Source organism: Rhyacophila brunnea, unplaced genomic scaffold, assembly GCF_057557595.1.
Source record: "Rhyacophila brunnea isolate RB1 unplaced genomic scaffold, BYU_Rbru_1.0 scaffold_16, whole genome shotgun sequence".
Classification (NCBI taxonomy): domain Eukaryota; kingdom Metazoa; phylum Arthropoda; class Insecta; order Trichoptera; family Rhyacophilidae; genus Rhyacophila; species Rhyacophila brunnea.
In genome coordinates, this window is record NW_028232816.1 from 110,256 (window position 1) to 132,301 (window position 22,046).

Here is a 22,046-nt window from a genome sequence, read left to right on the forward strand (position 1 = left end):
TAGCATTATTGAGCCAGCCGTGAGCCGGGTCATGTCACTATTTTGATACAAGTATATTTTTATCTTGTTCGAATAACAGTATCTATATGAACATGAACTGTTCTAATTACTTCTTCTGACAATTAATTATTGATTGTCAACAAATTTATCTAAAAATATTACATGTTTTGTTTAACATGTATATTAAGGGGGGACATGCTCGTCGAAGGTCAAAATTGAGTTTTTATTGTATTTTCAAACCATGATCCTGGACACTCCTTAAACGTTGTAGATAATCTATTTATATAATTTTGAAGCCTTATTATCCTTTATAGTTATTTTAAACATTTGATGACTGCATGAAGTATTTTTGTTACATAAAATAGTATTCTTTTAAACCTCTCGCTCTAATGTTTTAGAATATAGTCATATTTCAGTACGTCCATGTGAGGTGGTGTTAAGATTTTTTACATTTATTAATTTTTAAACGCATTTATAAAACCACTAGCATAATTTATTACGAGATAATTTTTGTAAAATATTCACGATAAAAAATTATATTGATAATCTCTGTGATCCCAAATTTGACAAGAATTAGGCATTTTATTATTCAAAAAATCGGCAAGATTAACACATTTGAAGATGATTCTAAAGATATTTATTATAAGCTATGTCTTTGACCATTCAAGTGTGATAAACATCTTATGAATAATGATTGCTTTATAATAATTATTGACCTAAGAATAAGGTAGTGTTTTTTTGAAATACGCCATTTCTTTTGTCATTCCCCAGTGGTTAAGCTACAACATACGGCCGTAGCCATAAAATGACAAACTATAATTGAAGTAGGGAGTAAAATGATATTGACGCGCGTGTTTGAACATGTACCGTTTAAGAAAAAAAAAAAAATTCGGTTAAGTACATGTTCAAACACGCGCGTTAACATAATTTTACTCCCTACTTTAATTATATTTTGTCATGTTATGGCTACGGCCGTATGTTGAAACTTAATTACTAGGGAATGACGCAAGAAATGGCGTATTTCAAAAAAACACTACCTTATTCTTAGGTCAATAATTATTATAAAGCAATCATTATTCATAAGATTTTTATCACACTTGAATGGTCAAAGACATAGCTTATAATAAATATCTTTAGAATTATCTTCAAATGTGTTAATCTTGCCGATTTTTTGAATAATAAAATGCCTAATTCTTGTCAAATTTGGGATCACAGAGATTATCAAAATATTTTTTTATCGTGAATATTTTACAAAAATTATCTCGTAATAAATTATACTAATGGTTTTATAAATGCGTTTAAAAATTAATAAATTTAAAAAATCTTAACACCACTGCACAGTTATGTACCGAAATATGACTATATTCTAAAACATTAGAGCGAGAGGTTTAAAAGAATACTATTTTATGTAACAAAATACTTCCTGCAGTCATCAAATGTTTAAAATAACTATAAAGGATAATAAGGCTTCAAAATTATATAAATAAATTATCTACAACGTTTAAGGAGTGTCCAGGATCATGGTTTGAAAATACAATAAAAACTCAATTTTGACCTTCGACGAGCATGTCCCCCCTTAATAAAATAACAATAACACAACAGTTATTATGCAATAAAAGTAATGATTTGATTAATTGATTACTTAATTCTTTTTCATTATGCTCACATTATTCATTAATTTATTTTTAACTTCATTTATGTTTCATTCCAATGGATAAGAGAATTTATTAGATTTATTTATTTATTTATTAGAATTTATTAAGAAAAAGTATGCTTTTAATATAAGTACTACAATAAGTTATTACTTATACTCATTTAATTTTATTCTTTATATTTCTGATTAACACGCTTCTCTATTTTACATATAACAGAATAAAATTGTGTTTGATTGATATTTATTATCTTGTTTTAAATGAATACTGTAATAGATTTCATAGATTCTATGAACGCAATAATATTCTATTTGTAATATTAACTTTTGTATAAGGTATCTAAACTAAATAATAGATTTTAAAAATTACATTGTTGTAACTGCATAGGCAAACAATAATTATCTGTACTTGGCCACCGCACAAACAACTCATTGTCCGGCAAATCTGAACATCGTAAGTAAGGGTCGGCATTTACGAATACATTGTCCATTTTGGGGTTTCTTTATTCTATTGAATATTGCAATACTTTTTTTTTCTCTCTGTTAAATTGCATAATGCGGCATTTTTCACTGTAATAATTATAGCAGTTTATTGGATTTGACTTCAAAAATATTCTTGACACCATTGTCTGGGCAAATACTAAACAATTTTGTAAGTAAGGGTCGGCATTGTTAATTTATTTATTGTATGCCAACTGAATTTCTATGGAAATTGCAAGATTTCTTTTTACTTGCACTCGACAAACGTTCCCATGGTAATAATTAAGGTAATTTATGGAATTTTACCTAAAAGTATTCTTGATATATATTTTGTAATCATTGTTCGTGACAGCTATCTAGCGTCATACCTATTGATTTTTATTACGGTATAAGGTATCTATCTATTTAATTGTCTACCTCCCTTTTCACCTGGCGTTTCACAAAAACATAACTATGCATTTTATTATGTTGGGTAAGTACACTATTCTATTTTATGAAAGCATTTCTTATTTTTATTTAATTTTTGACACGTCCTAGCTAATGTATAGCATTTTTTCTCCTGGAACTATTTCGTTCCAACGTATTGTTTTGAAAAGGATTTTTTTCCTATTCTTAGTGGTATAAAGATAACCATTGTTTAATTTTCTACGTGTGTGTTCTCAATCGATCTTATAAATTTCATTTAATTTGAAATAATTTATTCCATACATTTATCTACCATTTTCTCAATTCTCATTTCTTACTTTACGATATAAAACAATATTTCTCTAACCCTTCTATTTTTATTCTCCTTTCTTATCACTGACGATATCTTACATTTTAACAAAACTACCTAAAATACAGCTCAAGATTTCGCGTTTCTTTCACTTTATAATATAAAGTGTCTTGGCAAGAACTATCATAACAGCGATTATATTTGTAAGTGTAATTCAATCGAACCCACCCAATATAGATAAGGTTTTATGCTTTTGCATCAATTAATTATGACAATAATTAATTATCAATATAATATGGAGATTTACGCAACACGTTAAAATCTATTTACCACTTATTTGATTTCCAATTTACCTTGAGAACTGATTGGCAATATTATTTTTCTTCTTGTCATAAATCACATGACTATAATATTTAATTTTATGAGAGAACACTCCACTTGGTTTTTAGACGCTTGTACATGTAACATTATATTATAGAAGATCCTTTGATCTCTAAGCGCATTTAATAGATAATGATTATAAAAACTCGTAAAACTCGGCATACGGTTTCAAATTGACAAATTTTGTCATTACGCATTTCTTTTCAGGGAAACACAATTTTTAAATATTTTATCCACTTTTTAATTAGCATTATATTGCCTAATGTAGTTTTTTCTGGACTACATTCTTGTATTTCTTTGAATACCTATATTCATTGACACATTTTGTCATTTATTATACGTTTCTTTTCACGGAAACAAGAATTTTAATAATACTTTCTTTTATTTCATTAGCATTAGTTTGCTTAATGTAGTTTTTACTGGACCACATTTTCGTATTTCTTTGAATACCTATATTCATTGACACATTTTGTCATTTATTATCCGTTTCTTTTCACGGAAATACGAATTTTAATAATTCTTTCTTTCATTTAATTAGCATTAGTTTAATGCATAATGTAGTTTTTACTGGACCACATTTTCGTATTTAATTTAATACATTCATTTAACATTTAGCGAACACAATTGAACTCATCTTACTTCTAATTTAACTTTGAAAACATGAAATTAAAATTTTATAAAAGACATAATCTACATTTACTATGCTTTCTCACGTATAGATATTACGCAAACTATAATAGGTATTTTCCTACAATATTGATTGATTATAGTAACTTTTATCACCTGAACACTATCCTAATAATGTTATAGCACGGATTAACCAGTCTGCTATAATTATTTTAAAATAAGTAGTTCACGAATTTATCATATTATAAATTTATTTATTTGACAATTGTCTTAACAGGTATTTAACACACGAAATTTCGTATGGGATCTGTAACAAAGTCATCATAAGATAATATTTTAATATGAAGCTTGATAAAACACAGTTATCATATAATAATCACATTTTGCATGTGTTATTTCTATTTATTTCTTATTTGGGAGTTTACTAAAAACTTTGATACTTTAAAAATTTCAGTCTATTTAAATTATTCGCTTGCTTCATGTTAATTATTATTTTATCTTGAATTCAATACATTTTAATAACGTAATTTTGATACTTGTCTTTAACTGACAACCTACGATAATTGATTATTTATAATTCCGTAGTGAAAACTGAGTATTATATATTATATTTAATACATTAATAATTTTTGATTTATAAAGAATACTGACGATTCTATTATTCCTAATTAGGACATTTCTGATCTAAGCAACTTTCTAACTTCGATTCAGATTAGTTTCACACATAAAGATAATTTATGAGAGTGTACTTTTAATTAATACAATTGTAACAGAAGACTATTCTGCACATCTAACTATTCCGGTTATATCCTAGATATAGTTAATAATAATTCATAAAATGTATTAATTTTACTATAGAAACAATGTTTAAATTTTTAACACTTGATTTTATTTTGCAGACAAATAAAAGCATTCTGCTTTTTGACACTTAGTCGATAATTCAAAAATTAAACGTATTACTTTTATTATAGATTCAGTATTTAATTTCTTGACATTTGATTTTAAATTATTTTGTAGTTGCAAAATTGTTAATTACGCAATTTATTATGCGATATGAATCTAATAATGAATTACTGATATATTGATAAGAAAACATACATAACACCAAATATAATACAATATTATTGGGATAGGTAAGTACATGGGAATGGACATTGCAACAAATCGAGTTGATTAGCTTGATTGACTCACGGTTTTGCTGTCTCACTGGTCCTTTTGCTTTATCCATTTTTTCTTCATCAATTAATGTATGTTTACGGATTCTTCATGAGATGATCTTATTGTCAGGTTTTCTCATCTCGTCTCGTCTCGTCTCATCTCGTCTCATTTCATCACGTCTCGTCTCATCTCATCTCGTCTCGTCTCATCTCATCTCGTCTCGTCTCATCACGTCTCGTCTCATCGCACTGTCTGACACCAATTTAATGTTATAGCACGGATTTACCAGACTGCCATTGACACCAAATATCGTGTTAGGGAACTACTTCATTGGGAAGCCTTAGCCCAACACGGCAACGCAAAGGTGGAGGTCGCGCCGCATGCCAACTACCGCGGCAATAATGAACTCTAAACAATAACGTTTTAAACTGGTTGAATTTATTCAGAGTTATTTTAACATAATTGACATCGGCAGTTTATTAATTAAATGTTTAATTAACGATACGGCATTTTAAAGAGATCGACAATCATCGCGGGAGCTCCGGCGGACAGACGGTCCTGCCTTCGCCTCCCGGATATCAAGCCCCGAACAAAGGGCTCACAACATCTTTTATAATTTAAGATAGTTCATGTTACTGCACTTACTGGCTAACAAAATGGTTTGGCGCAGCCTTTATTAATAAATTTATATATTACAAGATATATTCATATAAGTGATATTATTCCATAACAGTGTCTCCAAAGTATCAAAAAAGTGAGGTTATTTATCACTCGGCAATGTTGCTGTGATTCAAATAATTCCAGTGCTGCAAAGTGTCAAAAATATATTATTATCTTCATTGGATTTTAGGACGAAAATTCAATATCAATAAAATAAAAATCCGGAGTACCTAGTTTTAATTTTATTTGAATTTTAATTTACTTTTGATTTTTTGTTAATATTATAATGAAAGGAGTTTTACCTACCAATAAAACTCTTATTATTCGAATTTGACTTTGAAGTCCTTGAGATAGGGTTTGCTCTTTCTTCTTCGCGTGAGGATATATTCTACTAATTTATTTTCCCTTTTCTTGTCGTTGGTCGTTCCTGTTTTTATTTACTGGTCATACCCGCGCGTAAATTTTTTATGTATGTCATTTGGGATTCTTTTGTCTTCACGTAGGTACGAGCGTCGATTAAGATGCTAATGTTTGAGGTATCCTCGTTACGTACCTTATTTCAGCAGAGGGACCAGCAAGGAGTGCCACAACGCCCAAAAAACAATTCTTGCCCCTATGGTCGTAGAGTTAGATCTAAATGACAAGTTGCGTCGGTGCGACCACTCGTCATCAGCTAACCATCTGACGAAGAGGACCATCGCGGCCCTCCAGAATGCGATGTTTTCCCATCGGGACAGCTTCTGAAAGCGTATGCAAGGGTTAGTGGATTGGGCAACCAATCCTCAAAAAATCATAACAGCGATGAGCCTGTACCAAAAAATCGAAGGGGGTTTTGGGGACAACACATAATAAAATTTGCGAGAACATGACTCAGATCCTTACCGGAAGGATACCTTCACTCGGGAGGCACTATCAAGGATTCCTCCGAGCTTAAAGCCCGGAAGGCCCTCGAACTCAAATTATGGCCGGGGTACTCCCAAGGGGCGACGTCCTGTGGGAAGGGAGTTCTCCATCGGAGGTACGGGCTCCACCAGGGATCCGTACTCTAAGCGAAGGTGACCGCATCTGGACGACCAATAACATTGGGGACCGCCTAAGAGACTTTCGTGGAGTCTGGATGGCGTAGTGTACCCCCCCCCCCCCCCCAACATTGGTAAAAAATAATAGCCGTAGCCCGCATACCTTTTGTGCGGATACCACTATTGGTAAGTCCTTCTTTACTTTTACAGAAAGATTTTAAAACGCAACAATCAGCAGAGGTCACTCTCGAGATCGAGGACTTAAAGAACTCAGGGGTTCTAGAAGAAGCGGGTCAAACCCCCAGTTTTTCTCTCAACCCTGTTTCTGATCAAGAAAAAAGACGGGGCTCTATGCCCTGTTTTCAACCGAAAGCGTTTGAATGCGTTCCTACAGCCAAAGCCATTCAAACTAATTCACCATTACGAGGTTGCAGCCGTCTTACAAACAGAAGACTGGCTAGTAATAATAGATCTAAGCCAGGCGTCCCTCCAGGTACCAATGGCTTCTCAACATCGTCGATTTGTTCGACTAGCCTATCAAGGGGAGCTCCTACAATTCACGTGACTCCCGTTCGTGCTGCCAACCGCTCCGATTATGTTGGCATCCCTGACCAATTGGGTCGCCGAACGCCTACGAAAGAATGGCTGAGAATATTCACTAACCTAGACGACTTCTTAGTAGCCAACCAATACGAGAAACAGTCTCGGTTCAGGTGGAATACAGGATAACCTTCCTACAGTCTTTAGGGTGGTTAATAAATATTAAAAGATCCTGTCTGAACCCAAGCCAACAATGAGGGTCCCTGGACATCACGTAGGACACACACACCAAGCGGAGGTTCCTGTCGCCGGAGAATTGTGTAGCACTCCGTCACCATCTGCTAATGCAGGTACAAAAAGGCAGTTGGTCCCTCAGACAGGCACATATCCAATCCCTTCTGGGGCGACTCAACTTCACATCCTACCTCCACGAGGAAGGTTGCATTGCCGACGGCTACAACGCTCCAGTCATCAATATGGCCGAGGTCCCATCCTCGCCAATTGATGACGATCCCACCACAGGCCCAACGGGACATCACGTGGTGGCTCTAGGCGATAGGATCCTCAGAGTTGACATAACGCAGGTACAAAAAGGCAGTTGGTCCTTCAGACAGGCACATATCCAATCCCTTCTGGGGCGACTCAACTTCACATCCTACCTCCACGAGGAAGGTTGTATTGCCGACGGCTACAACGCTCCAGTCATCAATATGGCCGAGGTCCCATCCTCGCTAATTGATGACAATCCCACCACAGGCCCAACAGGACATCATGTGGTGGCCCTAAGCGAAAGGATCCTCAGATTTGACACAACGCGGGTACAAAAAGGCAGTTGGTCCCTCAGGCAGACACATGTTCAATCCCTTCTGGGGCGACTTAACTTCGCATCCTACCTCCACGAGGAAGGTTGCATTGCCGACGGCTACAAAGCTCCAGTCATTAATATTGTCGAGGTCCCATTCTCGCCAATAGACGACAATCCCACCACAGGCCTAACAGGACATCATGTGGTGGCTCCAGGTGATAGGCTCCTCAGAGTTGACACACATCAATCACTTCCTGATGACAGACGCAGCTGACACAGGCTAGGGAGCCCAACTGAATGAAACCAACCTATCAGGTACGTGGGAACAAGACCAGTTACCATGGCATGGCATTCCAACAGGAAGGAAATGTTTGCAATTCAATCTCAGGTACAATCAATCATAGGATCAGATCTGCTTCTGCAGACAGACAACAAAACAGTGGTGCCATACATCAACAACGAGGGCGGCACAAAATCTGTCACCCTCCTAAACCTATGCCGACAGACACTAGTATTTACCAGTCTAGCCAACATCATGTTTACTACATTATACACAACTGCGTGGCAGATCATCTCTCCCGCAGACAACTCATTCCCGAATGGCACCTCATCAACACCGCAACCACCCCCCTGTTTCTGTTCCCGAGGTGGATTTATTCGCAAGCGAAACAGCACATGTCATTGCAACGTATGTGTCACGAGACGTTACAGACAGTGGCGCGCTGTTTCACGACGCCTTCAGCCGAGTGTATGACTTCAGATTGGCGTGAATATTTCCCCCACCAAACTTAATTTCACGAGTCCTAGCGCACCTGAACTCAGAAAAAGGGAAGTACTTACTAGTGGCACCGAGCTGGAAATAATGCTTTTGGGGAGTGGACTTACGAAAAAGGGCGATAGTACCTCCTTATACAATGCCGCACCTACATACGACACTAGTAGGTATGGAGACCAACCGTCCACCTCCAAGGACCCAGGACCTGTTCCTTCAACTATGGCTAATTTCGGGTGGGGTGGAAATAACATCAAATTGAATGGTGGAAGAAAGGGCACTTCTTACTTTCAGATGGCGGCCTTCGACTCTAAAAACTTACAAACCAGCTTGGAACAAATGGAAGACAATGACATGAGTAACAAGAACCTAATGGATCATAATAGCCCTCAACGAATGGAATTGGCCAGATACCTAGGCAACATGCACAACAAAGAGGGTTTGTCGTACAACACCATCCTGGTGCATAAGTCAGCCATAACCACTTTTTGCAAACCGATTATCATTGTAGATATCAGCATCAACGTGGTAGTACAACACAATATGTTACAGGCAATTTCGGTACATAAAACGAAACCCGTCAAACCACCGGTTTGGGATCCAGGACGAGTGGTAGATCATCTTAGGAAAACAACACCGGTGGAGTACAACCTATTCGAAACCTCTCGCAGGACAGCTACCTACTCGGCTGCTTCTCGCATCGGGACGAAGGGTTCATGGCCTCACACTACTAATAGTAGACAATGGATTGGTGGAAAAACGTGACTACATAATTGTATGGCCAATGTTTGGCGCAAATACAAATACCGCCAAGCATCGTCAATCGGAATGGAAGCTAAGCGCTTCCACGTGTCAAAACATCGACCCAGTATTATTCTGGTTACGGAAACTCGTCTGCATGTCAAACCCTAGGAGAGGGGAAGGTAGGGATATTTCGGAATTATTTATATCTTCAAGAGGATCACCAAAACCAGCCACCAGGACAGTTATAGGGAATTGGATAAGGTCAGTACTGTTGGAAGCAGGGGTACAAGAACCACCAGGCAGTGTCCGCTCAGTGGTGACTTCCTTAAACTGTACATATACCCAATGATAATCTTAAAGAGAGGTATCTGGCGTAGTGAGTCAACATTTCACGACAACTACCAGAGAACGATGGATACACCACCATCAGAAGATGAAAAGAACCCATTAACTTCTCTATTCAACCATATACATGGAAAGTCACGATGGTCTTTTACCTCGTCAATGAATCATTGTCACATACAGGAATTTGGCATACCCAACACCAGGTGATAACAAACAGATATCTCAAGGACTTCAAAGTCAAATTAGAATAATGAAAGGAGTTTTACCTACCAATAAAACTCTTATAATTCATGTTGACTTTGAAGTCCAGGTAACTTCTACCTGGTTCCTTGAGTCATATCATAATGAAGACAAAAGAATCCCAAATTACATACATAAAAAATTTACGCGCGGGTATGACCAGTAAATAAAAACAGGAACGACCAACGACAAGAAAAGGGAAAATAAATTAGTAGAATATATCCTCACGCGAAGAAGAAAGAGCAAACCCTATCTCAAGGACTTCAAAGTCAACATGAATAATAAGAGTTTTATTGGTAGGTAAAACTCCTTTCATTATTCATGTTGACTTTGAAGTCCTTGAGATAGGGTTTGCTCTTTCTTCTTCGCGTGAGGATATATTCTACTAATTTTCATCAAAATCATGTAAAAGTAAAGAAGGACTTACCAATAGTGGTATCCGCACAAAAGGTATGCGGGCTACGGCTATTATTTTTACCAATTGTTTTGAGGATTAGTTGCCCAATCCACTAAACCTTGCATACCCTTTCAGAAGCTGTCCCGTTGGGAAAAAATCGCATTCTGGAGGGCCGCGATGGTCCTTTTCGTCAGATGGTTAGCTGATCACGAGTGGTCGCACCGACGCAACTTGTCATTTAGACCTAACTCTACGACCGTAGGGGCCGCCAAGAATTGTTTTTTGGGCGTTGTGCCACTCCTTGCCGGTCCCCCTGCTGAAATAAGGTACGTAACGAGGATACCTCAAACATCAGCATCTTAATCGACGCTGGTACGTTGAACTTTTCCTCCTGTAGCAGTTCTGCTGCGCCGTCATTCAGATGTTGCGCCATAATCACTGATCACTTAACGTTCACTTAACTATCACTTAACGTTCGTCCAAGATAATTATTTTGATAGTTAGAATGAACTGTCAGAAGCAACACGTAAACAAAGTAAGAAAGTCAAATCCATAATGAAGACAAAGTGATGCCAAACTTTATACATAAAAAACAGACGCGCGGGTATGACCAGTAAATGAAAACGGAGAAATGACCAACGACAAGAAAAAGGGAAAATAAATTAGTAGAATATATCCTCACGCGAAGAAGAAAGAGCAAACCCTATCTCAAGGACTTCAAAGTCAAATTCGAATAATATTAATTTTATTGTAACCTTAAGACAAAATATTATTAGTTTTATAATTCAATGTATTGGTAAGTAAGTATATTACCTATTATTTGTCACCTTAATTTGGAATTTGTTTTGATAATTAATAAATGCCTGTTTTATAAAGATTATTTTGTTGAAAATGTTCCTTTGAGGCGGACGAAACGGGTCAGATTTATTATTATTAAAAGTCAGATAAGTACTAAAAAAATATTGCGTTTTATTAAATTACTTAAAATAATACTGATATACTCATTATTTTCGATTAGGTAAACAATCAAAAAATAATAAAAAAATCATAATTTATTTAAGAAATATAGTAGGTAAATAATTATTATTAAATGGTGTACTTATGACAAAGCGTATGCAAAGTAGTCTATTGAATATACTTGGTTGCTTTTTATAAACTCCGAAATTTTTAGTCCCGTGTAAGCTTCAACCTGGAAAGTAGACAAGTAGATACAGCAAATACGGGACGATCCCAAACAAACCGGAACAGTAAGTTCACAACCATTATCTACCACGTTAGGTGAAGCGTTCGAATTGAGCAACCCACATTTGCCAGGCTTTAATTGAGTAAGACCTAAGCGTTTACCTGGTAGAATTGCATACAAAATGATAATACAAATAATTATTTTTGAACACACATAATTTTGAAAACACTTCTGAAAAAATGTATTATAACCAATAGAAATCTTTTTGAAAAAAGTAAGACAACCCGCAGGAATTGAACCTGCATTTCTCCAAGCTTCGCGCCAGCCGCGCATAGACCACTATGCTAAAGCTGTCATACTAATTACGACAAATCTAAACTATTGGCTCTTATAATACTTTCTGAAGCGCTTCCCAAATTGAGCTACGATTGCCAATCGACTTTTGTATGGGTGCACTGCATGGCCTTCATATTCTTCAGCGGGCCCCCAGGCTAGGATCTTTGGCGGGCCCCCCTACCTATCGCTAAGGATAAAAGCAGTGTGAGGCTCTATAGTAGCGTTTTCCAAATAGTGTACGCGGTAATATTAATGTGTAGGTATATTTAGTGTTTTTTGTATATTTTAATACATCCATTTGAATTATTGAGTTGTTGAGTACCTATCCTTACACAATTTAAATTTTTATCGCACTACCATATAATTTTAAATAATAACATTATTGAAGAGAAATAGCGACTTGCTTTTACTATTAAAGCAAATTTTTGATGTTGTTTATCTCACTTATTTGGTCGACTCGCCTCGTCGGGCCCCTCATGACTTCGGGCCTCCAGGCTAGAGCCCTGTTAGCCCCCCCTTTGTGTGGGCCATGGTGCACTGTATGCAGAGTATGCACTATTTATGTCGAACCAGCCTCATTCAGCAAAAATTCATCAAATTTATACAATATTACACAAGTTGTTGTTACCTATTTTTATTATTATTATTATTTTTATATTTGCATCGTGTTTAATGGCTTAAAATAAAAGACCTGTAATTATTAATATTACAAAAATATAATTTTAAATGATATTTATTATCTACGTTTACTACGATTTATAACATATTATTTAAAATCCCAAGTCCATCGCATAAACCACGGGTTCCCAACCTATGGGTCGCGACGGGTTTTTTGTGGGGTCGCCAACTTATACAGTCAACAAGAAAAAATATTCACAATAATGCAATTTTTATTTTTAATGGTGTCTTGAAGTTTAAATAGTTTCATATATTTTCTTTAAATTAAAATAAGTGTAGGTAATCTAGGTACGCAATTCTGTCACAGTTGGTTGAAACATGTGCTGAGAAGGGTTTTTTTGTTTAAAGAACTGTGTAAACACATGGATTCTGATCACGAGGTTCTTCCTTTCTACACTGCAGTACGCTGGTTGTCGAAAGGAAATGTTGTGGATCGTGTCTTTGAACTGAAAGAAGAAATCAAGTTGTTCCTGGAAGTGCAAGGGTAACATGACCTTTCGGTATACTTTAACGTCAAAGCTTGCTTGAAAAGATTAGCATATCTAAGATATATTAGAACATCAAAATAGGCTTAGCCTAAAACTTCAGGGAAAGGAAACGAATATTATCGCATTTCACGATAATCTCGGGGCATTTTTATCCAACCTGCAAAACTGGCGAAGAAAAATAAATCTTGGAAACATTGCCATTTTTGAGAAACTCTGCAGTGTGGTGATGAATCTGATGGTTAAATAAATGAAAATTTGAAGGAGGAGATTACTGGGCATTTTGAATACCTTGAAAATAGACTTAAGCGTTACTTTCCTGAGCTGAAAGAAGAAGAAACTAGGTACATTAACACGAAATCCATTCTCTGTTTCTCTTGATGTAGCCAGCATTCTCGATTAATTAGGTACAAGATGAATTCTTAGATTTTCGGAATGCAAATAGACCATTGTGTGAAACTGATTAGAATAAAAATCTGAAAAATAATTATTGAGTTTATTAAATATATCTACATGGCAGACATTTTAAAGACGCAAGGGACCTACAAGGGCTGTACATTACAAAATTTGTTTATAGACCACATGGCATTGATTGCGTATAGAATTTAATGCGCACGAGGGGTTATTATAATATAATTAATTTGATAGACAGGCAGCTAAAAAATAAATAATGTTCTAACCAAAGACATAGCACGGTGCCTACAGACGGAGCACTTAAATGTCAGACTGAAGCACGTTTTCTAGGCAATTGCCTACAGATGAAGTGGGCCGTACTCGGACATAAAAACGCCCCATTGAGTATTTTTTTTATCAATACTTTAGCTTGCAACTAATTTATGATGAGCGTATTTTCATTATGAAAAGTTCCCGCAATAAAAACTTTATTGGATTGATTTAAGGATTGAGGGTAAGAAAGAATAATGCAAATGGCAGTATTTTATTTTTAATAGCAATACAAAAAACACATATTTTGAAAAATTAAACACAAATCGGTTTATAACAATACGTCCATGTTTAAAAATGGGTAAATCTTGGAATAAAAAATATGATCTTGTGTTATATATTGTTCATAATAAATATATAGCATTACATATTATTATTGTTGTTTAAATAAAACTGTTAAATACAAAACACAGATGTTGAAAAATAATTACAAAGTTAATTATATTAACTATTCACTCATGTAGGTATGTGTATTTTGAAAATATTTTATGAAAGAAAAATATAACATGGGTTTGTTTTCGACATATTGTTTATACATAAAATTACTTACTGTTTATATAAAACTATTACACACAAAATACAGGTATATGTTGAAAATTTGATTAAGTATATAGTTAATTACAAAAGGTATTTTTCTCTTTCGCATAATATTAATAGAGAAACCATGCATAATATATTGTATGAATATATCCATACACAAAATTGCCACATATACTCCATTACATGCTTTATATAAATACAATTTTTTATTTGGTAAGTACGTATTTTTAAAAATATATTTAACTCTGAAATGAATTATAAATTTATCTAAATAATGAATGTCATTAACTAGCACTAATCTTTTTTACTTTGAAAAACAAATCTTATATTTTGGGTTCAAAATAATATTACGAGTACGGCCCTGGCACATGACATTGGAGAGTAAACATTTTGACGTTTGACATAATTGTTATTGTAACAGATGTTTTAGGAAAAAACTATCAATGTGTAATAAATAATATGCATATATTGTTCCGAAACGCTGTTACTCCTTTGTATTCTTCCATTAATAAACAATTTTTAGCCGAATAACATCTGAAATCTTTGTAAAATACAATACTCAACATAGAACAATATCCGCCATGTTTTTTTACAACACAAACGCAAACGATAGTGAAGTAGCAGCTTACAGTAACACCAACAGACTTTTTTTCTGTTTCGTATTGCTTCGTTTGTGTTCGTACGAAAATGACGATAATGTTCACTCTCCGCAGTCTAATCTCTTTGGTTCTAACGCATAATGCACATACATTATAAACATAACCGTTTTATTTTCACATTTTGTGTAATTTTAATGTACTAAAAACCACTATTCTGATAATTAATTCAACAATGCCATACCAATACAATTTTTAAGTAATTTTTTTTATGGCATGCGTACAGAATTTAAATGAAATACTTTATAGGCTAAATACTGCTCATTTGTATGCATATAAGTGCAAATGTAATCCATTGATTAACGACGTCACGATGTGACGTCATAATGTGTGATGGCGTCCAAACAATGGCAAACTTATAAATTTTTATTCCCCGATCATTAATTGAAAATTTTGAAATTGTACAAGTGTCTGAAAGTCTGCGAACGGTACCATATAAATTTAATAATTATAAATGAATAATTATTATGAACTTTAAATAATTTATCAGTTATTTACAGATTATTATTACAGATACAGCAGTAAGTAAGTACCTATCTTTGAGGTCGTGTAGCGGAGGTCGGTTAGCGGAGGGTAAAGTTCTAGACTAATTAAGGATACATGCATAATACAGTTTCAACAATATTATATAAGACACCCATGTTTTTCTACAAAACCTAATGAAATTATTATAATATGTTATATTAGCAAATTTGAGTTAATATGACTGTGTTTTCATCCAACAGTTGATACACATGTGTAATTCACTCACTACTTTTTAACTTTTCACCCGAATGTGTAAATTCATGTGATTTCATGTTACCTGACGTTATACGTGGGGAGCAAATATTATTACATTTCATCTACTTTTCACCGGTGAGTCATTTTATGTAATTTCATCTAGCCAGATGTTAAACATAAACAATCACAAAGATCACATATAAATTATTTTTTACGAGAATTTATCATTTTCTGATAAGGTGGCATCGAATCAAATATTATACAGGATCCATAACGTATCAGTCAAATTTAAGTGGCGTCTCACCACAATGTGTCATTTTGTGTAATTTTATCTTACCAGATGTAAAACATGAACATTTAAGTGACTATAGAGTAAGTTAATTTGTATACTTCATGTTACCAGATGGTATACACGAGTAATCACAATGATCACATTTAAATGGATTTTCACCAGAATGATTATTTTTGTGTTATTTCATGTAACTAAATATAATACATGAGTAATTACACTGGACACGTTATTAAAATGGCTTTTTACCAGAATGCGTCAGTTTGTGATTTTTATACAGGAGAAAATACATTGATCACATTTAAATAGCCTGTCACCAGAATGGGTCATTTTGTGTAATTTCATATTACGAGGTGTGTTACAAGAGTAATTACATTGGGCACATTTGAAAGGTTTTATACCAGAATGAGTCATTTTGTGTATTTTTATATGGCCAGATGTAAAACATGAGTAATCCCTTTGTGCACATTTAAGTGACTGTACTAGAGTGAGTTGTTTTGTGTACTTTCATGTTACCAGATGTTATACACGAGTAATCACATAGATCACATTTAAATGGATTTTCACCAGAATGATTAATTTTGTGTAATTTCATGGAACTAAATTTAATACATGAGTAATTACAATGGTCACATTTAAATGGCCTTTCACCAGAATGCGTCATTTTGTGATTTTTCATCGAATCAGGTTTTATACAGGAGTAACTACATTGGTCACATTTAAACTGCTTTTCACCAGAATGAGTCATTTTGTGTAATTTCATATTACGAGATGTGATACAAGAGTAAACACACTGATCACATTTAAATGGCATTTCACCAGAATGTGTCATTTTGTGTAATTCTATATTACGAGATTTTATAGAAGAGTAATTACATTGATCACATTTAAAAAGCTTTTCACAAAAATGAGTTATTTTGTGTAATTTTATATTCCGAAGTGTTTTACAAGAGTAACTACATTGGTCACATTTAAAAGGCTTTTCACCAGAATGAGTTACTTTGTGTACTTTCATGTTGCCAGAATGTGTAGATGAGTAATGACAATGGTCACATTTAAATGGCTTTTCACCAGAATGAGACATTTTGTGTAATTTCATCGAACTAGATCTAATACACGAATAATTACATTGGTCACATTTAAATGGATTTTCACCAGAATGAGTCATTTTGTGATTTTTCAACGAATTAGATTTTGTATAAGAGTTATTACATTGGTCACATTTAAAAGGTTTTTCACCAGAATGAGACATTTTGTGTAATTTCATCGTACTAAATCTAATACATGAGTAATTACACTGGTCACATTTAAATGGCTTTTCACCAGAATGAGTCATTTTGTGATTTTTCATCGAATTAGATTTTATACAGGAGTAATTACATTGGTCACATTTAAATGGTTTTTCACCAGAATGATTAATTTTGTGTATTTTCATTGAACTAAATCTAATACATGTGTAATTACACTCGTCACATTTAAATGGATGTTCACGAGAATGAGTCATTTTGAGATTTTTCATCGAATCTGGTTTTATACACGAGTGACCAAATTGAGATTGAGTCATTTTGTTTAAATTCTTGAAATTGGATCGAATGCTTTTGTAATTTTCTGTTTTATCCGTTATTGATTTTTCATGACACGTTTTGTGAAGCGTCAATAAAGACAGCGACCCAAAAAATTTAAAACAAAATCTGCACACAAAATTTTCGTCATTAAAGGATTTTTTTTCTAATTTAATTACAGCTACTAATAATTTGGGATCTGTGACGTTAGATTGTATAATTTGCTTACGTTTAGCAGTGCAACTGACTATATTTTTATTGGTTTCATATATCCCCAATTCTTTTTTAATGTCTTCATCATCAATCTGTATTTCATCGTGTCCCTCTTGTACTTTGATTTTCTCTGATAAACTGAGACTATCGAAATAGGTCGCGGCAGTGGTTGCAGGAATCAACTAAAATAAGGTAAAATATCGCATTAAAATAATATCAAATTAATATTAAAATGATTACAAGATAAAGAGAACTTTTTGTATACAACGTTTTTAAATTTTCTGTTGAATCATAAAAGCTTGACTTGGCTAGCTTAAAAGATCAAAAAAAAATGTACTTGATAGAAATAATACTAAAATATCATTTTGACATGTAATATTGATTTCCATAGTAACGCACGTATATATTAATAATTTAGTTGCTAGGACCCCAGACCCCTAGCAACCAATAATAGTGTCGAAATAACTTTTCATACAAAACTGAATTATCTGAAAATGAATTCAATTCTACTTAAAGATGGCTAAAAGTATTTTAAAAATGAATTGGCATCGTGTTCTGATATATTATTCTAAAAGTTTCAAATGTCTAGATAGTCCGGAAGTTAGTTAAAAATCGATTGCAATGTTTGTACCGGACAAAGAACCACCGGACAAATAAGAATGCGAGCTAAGAAAAACGTTGTAATAAAAGGAAACGGCATCTTATATATCAGAGAATATTTATTTAACTAATATAACTTTTAAATACTGATAATATTAATATATCTCATTAATTAACCCAATTTAATTCCCAATATGTTGCCATTGTTTTCTCAGTATTGTCGATTTTACACCTCTTGAATATATGATGATTATTAGCTAGTGAGCTTATATTAGGGTGTTGACGATATTATACGTCTATTGATTGTATTATTAGTGATATGAGTTTTTTACAACACTTCAACCATTTATAATCAGAATTAACCGTATTTGTTGTCAGTGTGTATTTACCTTTTGGTGAGTGCACATATTGTGCGAACATGCCGAAAGGCGACTCCCGGGTCTTAAAAATTGAGTCAAATGGAACAGTATAAAACATAAATTCATTAAACATACATAATCTTGAAAAACACTTCTGAGAAAATATATTATAACCAATAGAAAAAATATTTTATGAAAAATGTAAGCCACCCCGGCAAGGAATCGAACCCTGCATCTCCTGGGTTTACGCCCCGTCCGCGCATTATCCTCTATGCTACAAAGCGACGTACTGATAGCTACAAACTTTAACTATTGGCCTTTTTAATACCTGCTCATCAGCGCTCTTCGAAATCAAGCTACTTTGGCAATCGGCTTTTGTTTATTAAATCAAATTAGGTACCTACTACTTTAATTACTTACCGACGTCAACGCTTTCACCAATATTTTATAATGTAACTTACTTGAACTTGCTAATAATTTTTAATTAACTATTTCTTTTATTCAACGAATAATTCACAAGATTTAATAATGTACCACTCTAATTATTGAACATACATAATTTTGAAAAACACTTCTGAAAGTATAATATTATAACCGATAGAAAAAAAATTTGAAAAAAAGTAAGCCAGGCAGGGAATCGAACCCTACATCTCCTGGGTTAACGCCCCGTCCGCGCATTATCCTCTATGCTACAAAGCGACGTACTAATATATCTTGTGAATTATTCGTTGAATAAAAGAAATAGTTAATTATAAATAATTAATTAGAATTTAAATTCAAATTCCATCAAGTACCCTCGGTCGATAATATTTACATTATGTAGACGTCATAAAGTTAAGTTTTCTTGATAAAGTTACATTTAGTCATTACCAGAAGATAACATATGACTTGTATCGGTATTATTAATTTCCACAGAAGCAATTGCTGTGTGATATTAAACTATGACTGTAAAAATTAACCAGCACCATCTGTAAATAATTGTAGTCATATTTCAATGAAAACAAATACGTATGACTGACAAAGTTTAGTGTGCACTATTTATGCCTTCGCCCTTCACCACTGGTAGGTAGATATATTGTTGAAGATTTATAAAATATTGTCTACCTGATTTACAGGTTCGTGGTCTAAATACGAGCAGCCAGGATGTGAATCCTCGTATTTGATTTGGTGAATTGTATTTTCAACAAACTCGTCATTGAAGTGAATTTCCTGCAAATTCGTCTCCGTTTTTATAATGGTCAAGTCTGTTGGAGGAGGTTTCTGAAAAAATAGTTCTATGTTTTAAAATAAAGGAAATCGGTTATTTATTTACGGTATATCCTGGGGCATCAGTATTAGTAATGCGTCAATGACATTGAGCTACTTTACGAGCTGTTTGTTGGCGAATTTAAAAGCGGGCGATTCAGCTACTGCGATTGTGATGATGACACAAAACTTTCCATTCGCTGAGAACCCACAAGCCAGCGACTATTTTGACAGAACGTAGATAATATACGTAAAAACACATAGATAATATACACAAGCTAGCGAGTTGATTTCATAATATTGTTGTTGTTTACTTTTATCGGGCTTTAGCGCTATGAAGTGGAACGTAAAATGCTTGCCGAATAATGGTTCCATTTTAAAACGTCAAAACGGTAAATGTCAAAATGAGTAGTTCGTTCGGAAGGTCGCTACCATCGCTCTACTGCGCAGACGCAGTAGGCCCACACGCCGGCGTGTAGCGTGTAAAATTGACCGGCTTTCAACTTTTCTCGGTAGATTGTTTACAATCTGCTTGTTATCTTGTTCGATGATGACGCTCAACTGGGTGACTTTACAGGCAGATTGTAAATTCGCCAACAAGCAGCTCGTAAAGTAGCACAATGTCATTGACGCTTAAGATCAATGAGAAAAGTGGCTTTTACCATGCCCGCAGTCATCGCCTTCCATCTAAAAACAGACTTCCAGGGAAGGTGGCGAGAGTACCATAATGATCATGCCTACGCAAATAAAATGTATAGGTAAGAATAATTGCAGGCAAAGCTAGCATTTGACCATACACTCATAGTTTGGTTCAGCAATAGAACATGTAGTTATATAAAACAATTCGAGTAAGTACCTAAAATAGCCAGTACGTATAAAGCGGCAATTACATTGAGCTACTTTACGAGCTGTTTGTTGGCGAATTTAAAAGCGGGCGATTCAGCTACAGCGATTTGATGATTACACACAAAACTGTCCATTCGCTGAGAAGCCACAAGCCAGCGACTATTTTGACAGAACGTAGTTCGTTTTTTTTACCGGGAGGTTGCTACTATGCTCTACTGCGCAGACGCAGTAGGCCCACACGCCGGCGTGTAGCGTGTAAAGTTGACCGGCTTTCAACTTTTCTCGGTAGATTGTTTACAATCTGCTTGTTAGCTTGTTCAATGATGACACTGGGCGACTTTACAGGCAGATTGTTAATTCGCCAACAAGCAGCTCGTAAAGTAGCTCAATGTAATTGACGCATAATAAATAATTTTTGAAAAACTAACCTCAAAAATACAGTTAGCGTCATCGGCTGCTTCTTGCTTTATAAAAAATGTGGCGTTCTGGTTGTTTGGATGCCATATGGGTACATCAAACCATTTTTGATTTTCTGAATCAGCTTTGCATACATTTGATTCGCGTTTTACATCCATTTTACGTATTTAAAGCAAAAAATTGTTAAGAGTCGTCGCCAACTACATTGGTTGACAGCCGTGAAACAAATGAGTCTAATGACTCAGTGTTGCCATGTTTTCAAAGTGGAATTATTGTACAGAGCCTCTAAAATATTAGTATTTCGGGAAAAAATATAGTACGCGTTCTCATCTGTTGAAAATGTAGGTTAGGTTTTTTGTTTCTCAGAAAAAAATAACGGAGAATTTGAGAAACTCCGAGACCCCTTTTTATTTAGGTACCTCTTCCGACCAAAAATGCCTACCGAAGAATTCAAGAAATGAAGGAATTTTTTTTACGTTTTTCAAGCATCTTTTTTCCAAGTTCTTCAAATCTTCTTATATTGCGAAATTATAATAGGTACTTTGCACCAATTTATCGAACGGAAATATCGAAATTTTAGTACTTTTCACAGATTTTTTCCGATATTCAAAATTATAGTATTTTCAGCGTACTATACCTGTTTTATATCGTACATAGTAC

At 34.3% G+C, this 22,046-nt stretch overlaps 1 protein-coding gene across 1 annotated transcript; it reads right to left on the bottom strand.

The window, feature by feature from the left end:
* Positions 1 to 5,197: 5,197 nt before the first annotated feature.
* Positions 5,198 to 21,621, bottom strand: LOC147074086 (uncharacterized). The gene is made up of 4 exons (XM_085943885.1): positions 21,398 to 21,621; positions 19,983 to 20,138; positions 17,886 to 18,101; positions 5,198 to 5,260 (listed from the first exon to the last, which is right to left on the bottom strand). Exons 1-4 carry the CDS (start codon positions 21,542 to 21,544, stop codon positions 5,198 to 5,200), a joined length of 582 nt encoding a protein of 193 aa, XP_085800011.1. The 5' UTR covers positions 21,545 to 21,621.
* Between the last annotated feature and the right edge of the window lie 425 nt (positions 21,622 to 22,046).

Coding starts and splice junctions, on each gene's coding strand:
- LOC147074086 (XM_085943885.1), bottom strand. CDS start 21,544: ATGGATGTAAAACGCGAATCAAATGTATGCAAAGCTGATTCAGAAAAT. Junction 20,139..21,397: donor ACGCTAACTGTATTTTTGAG/GTTAGTTTTTCA, acceptor CTATTTTTTCAG/AAACCTCCTCCAACAGACTT. Junction 5,261..17,885: donor ATCCCAAATTATTAGTAGCT/GTAATTAAATTA, acceptor GGTGTCAGACAG/TGCGATGAGACGAGACGTGA.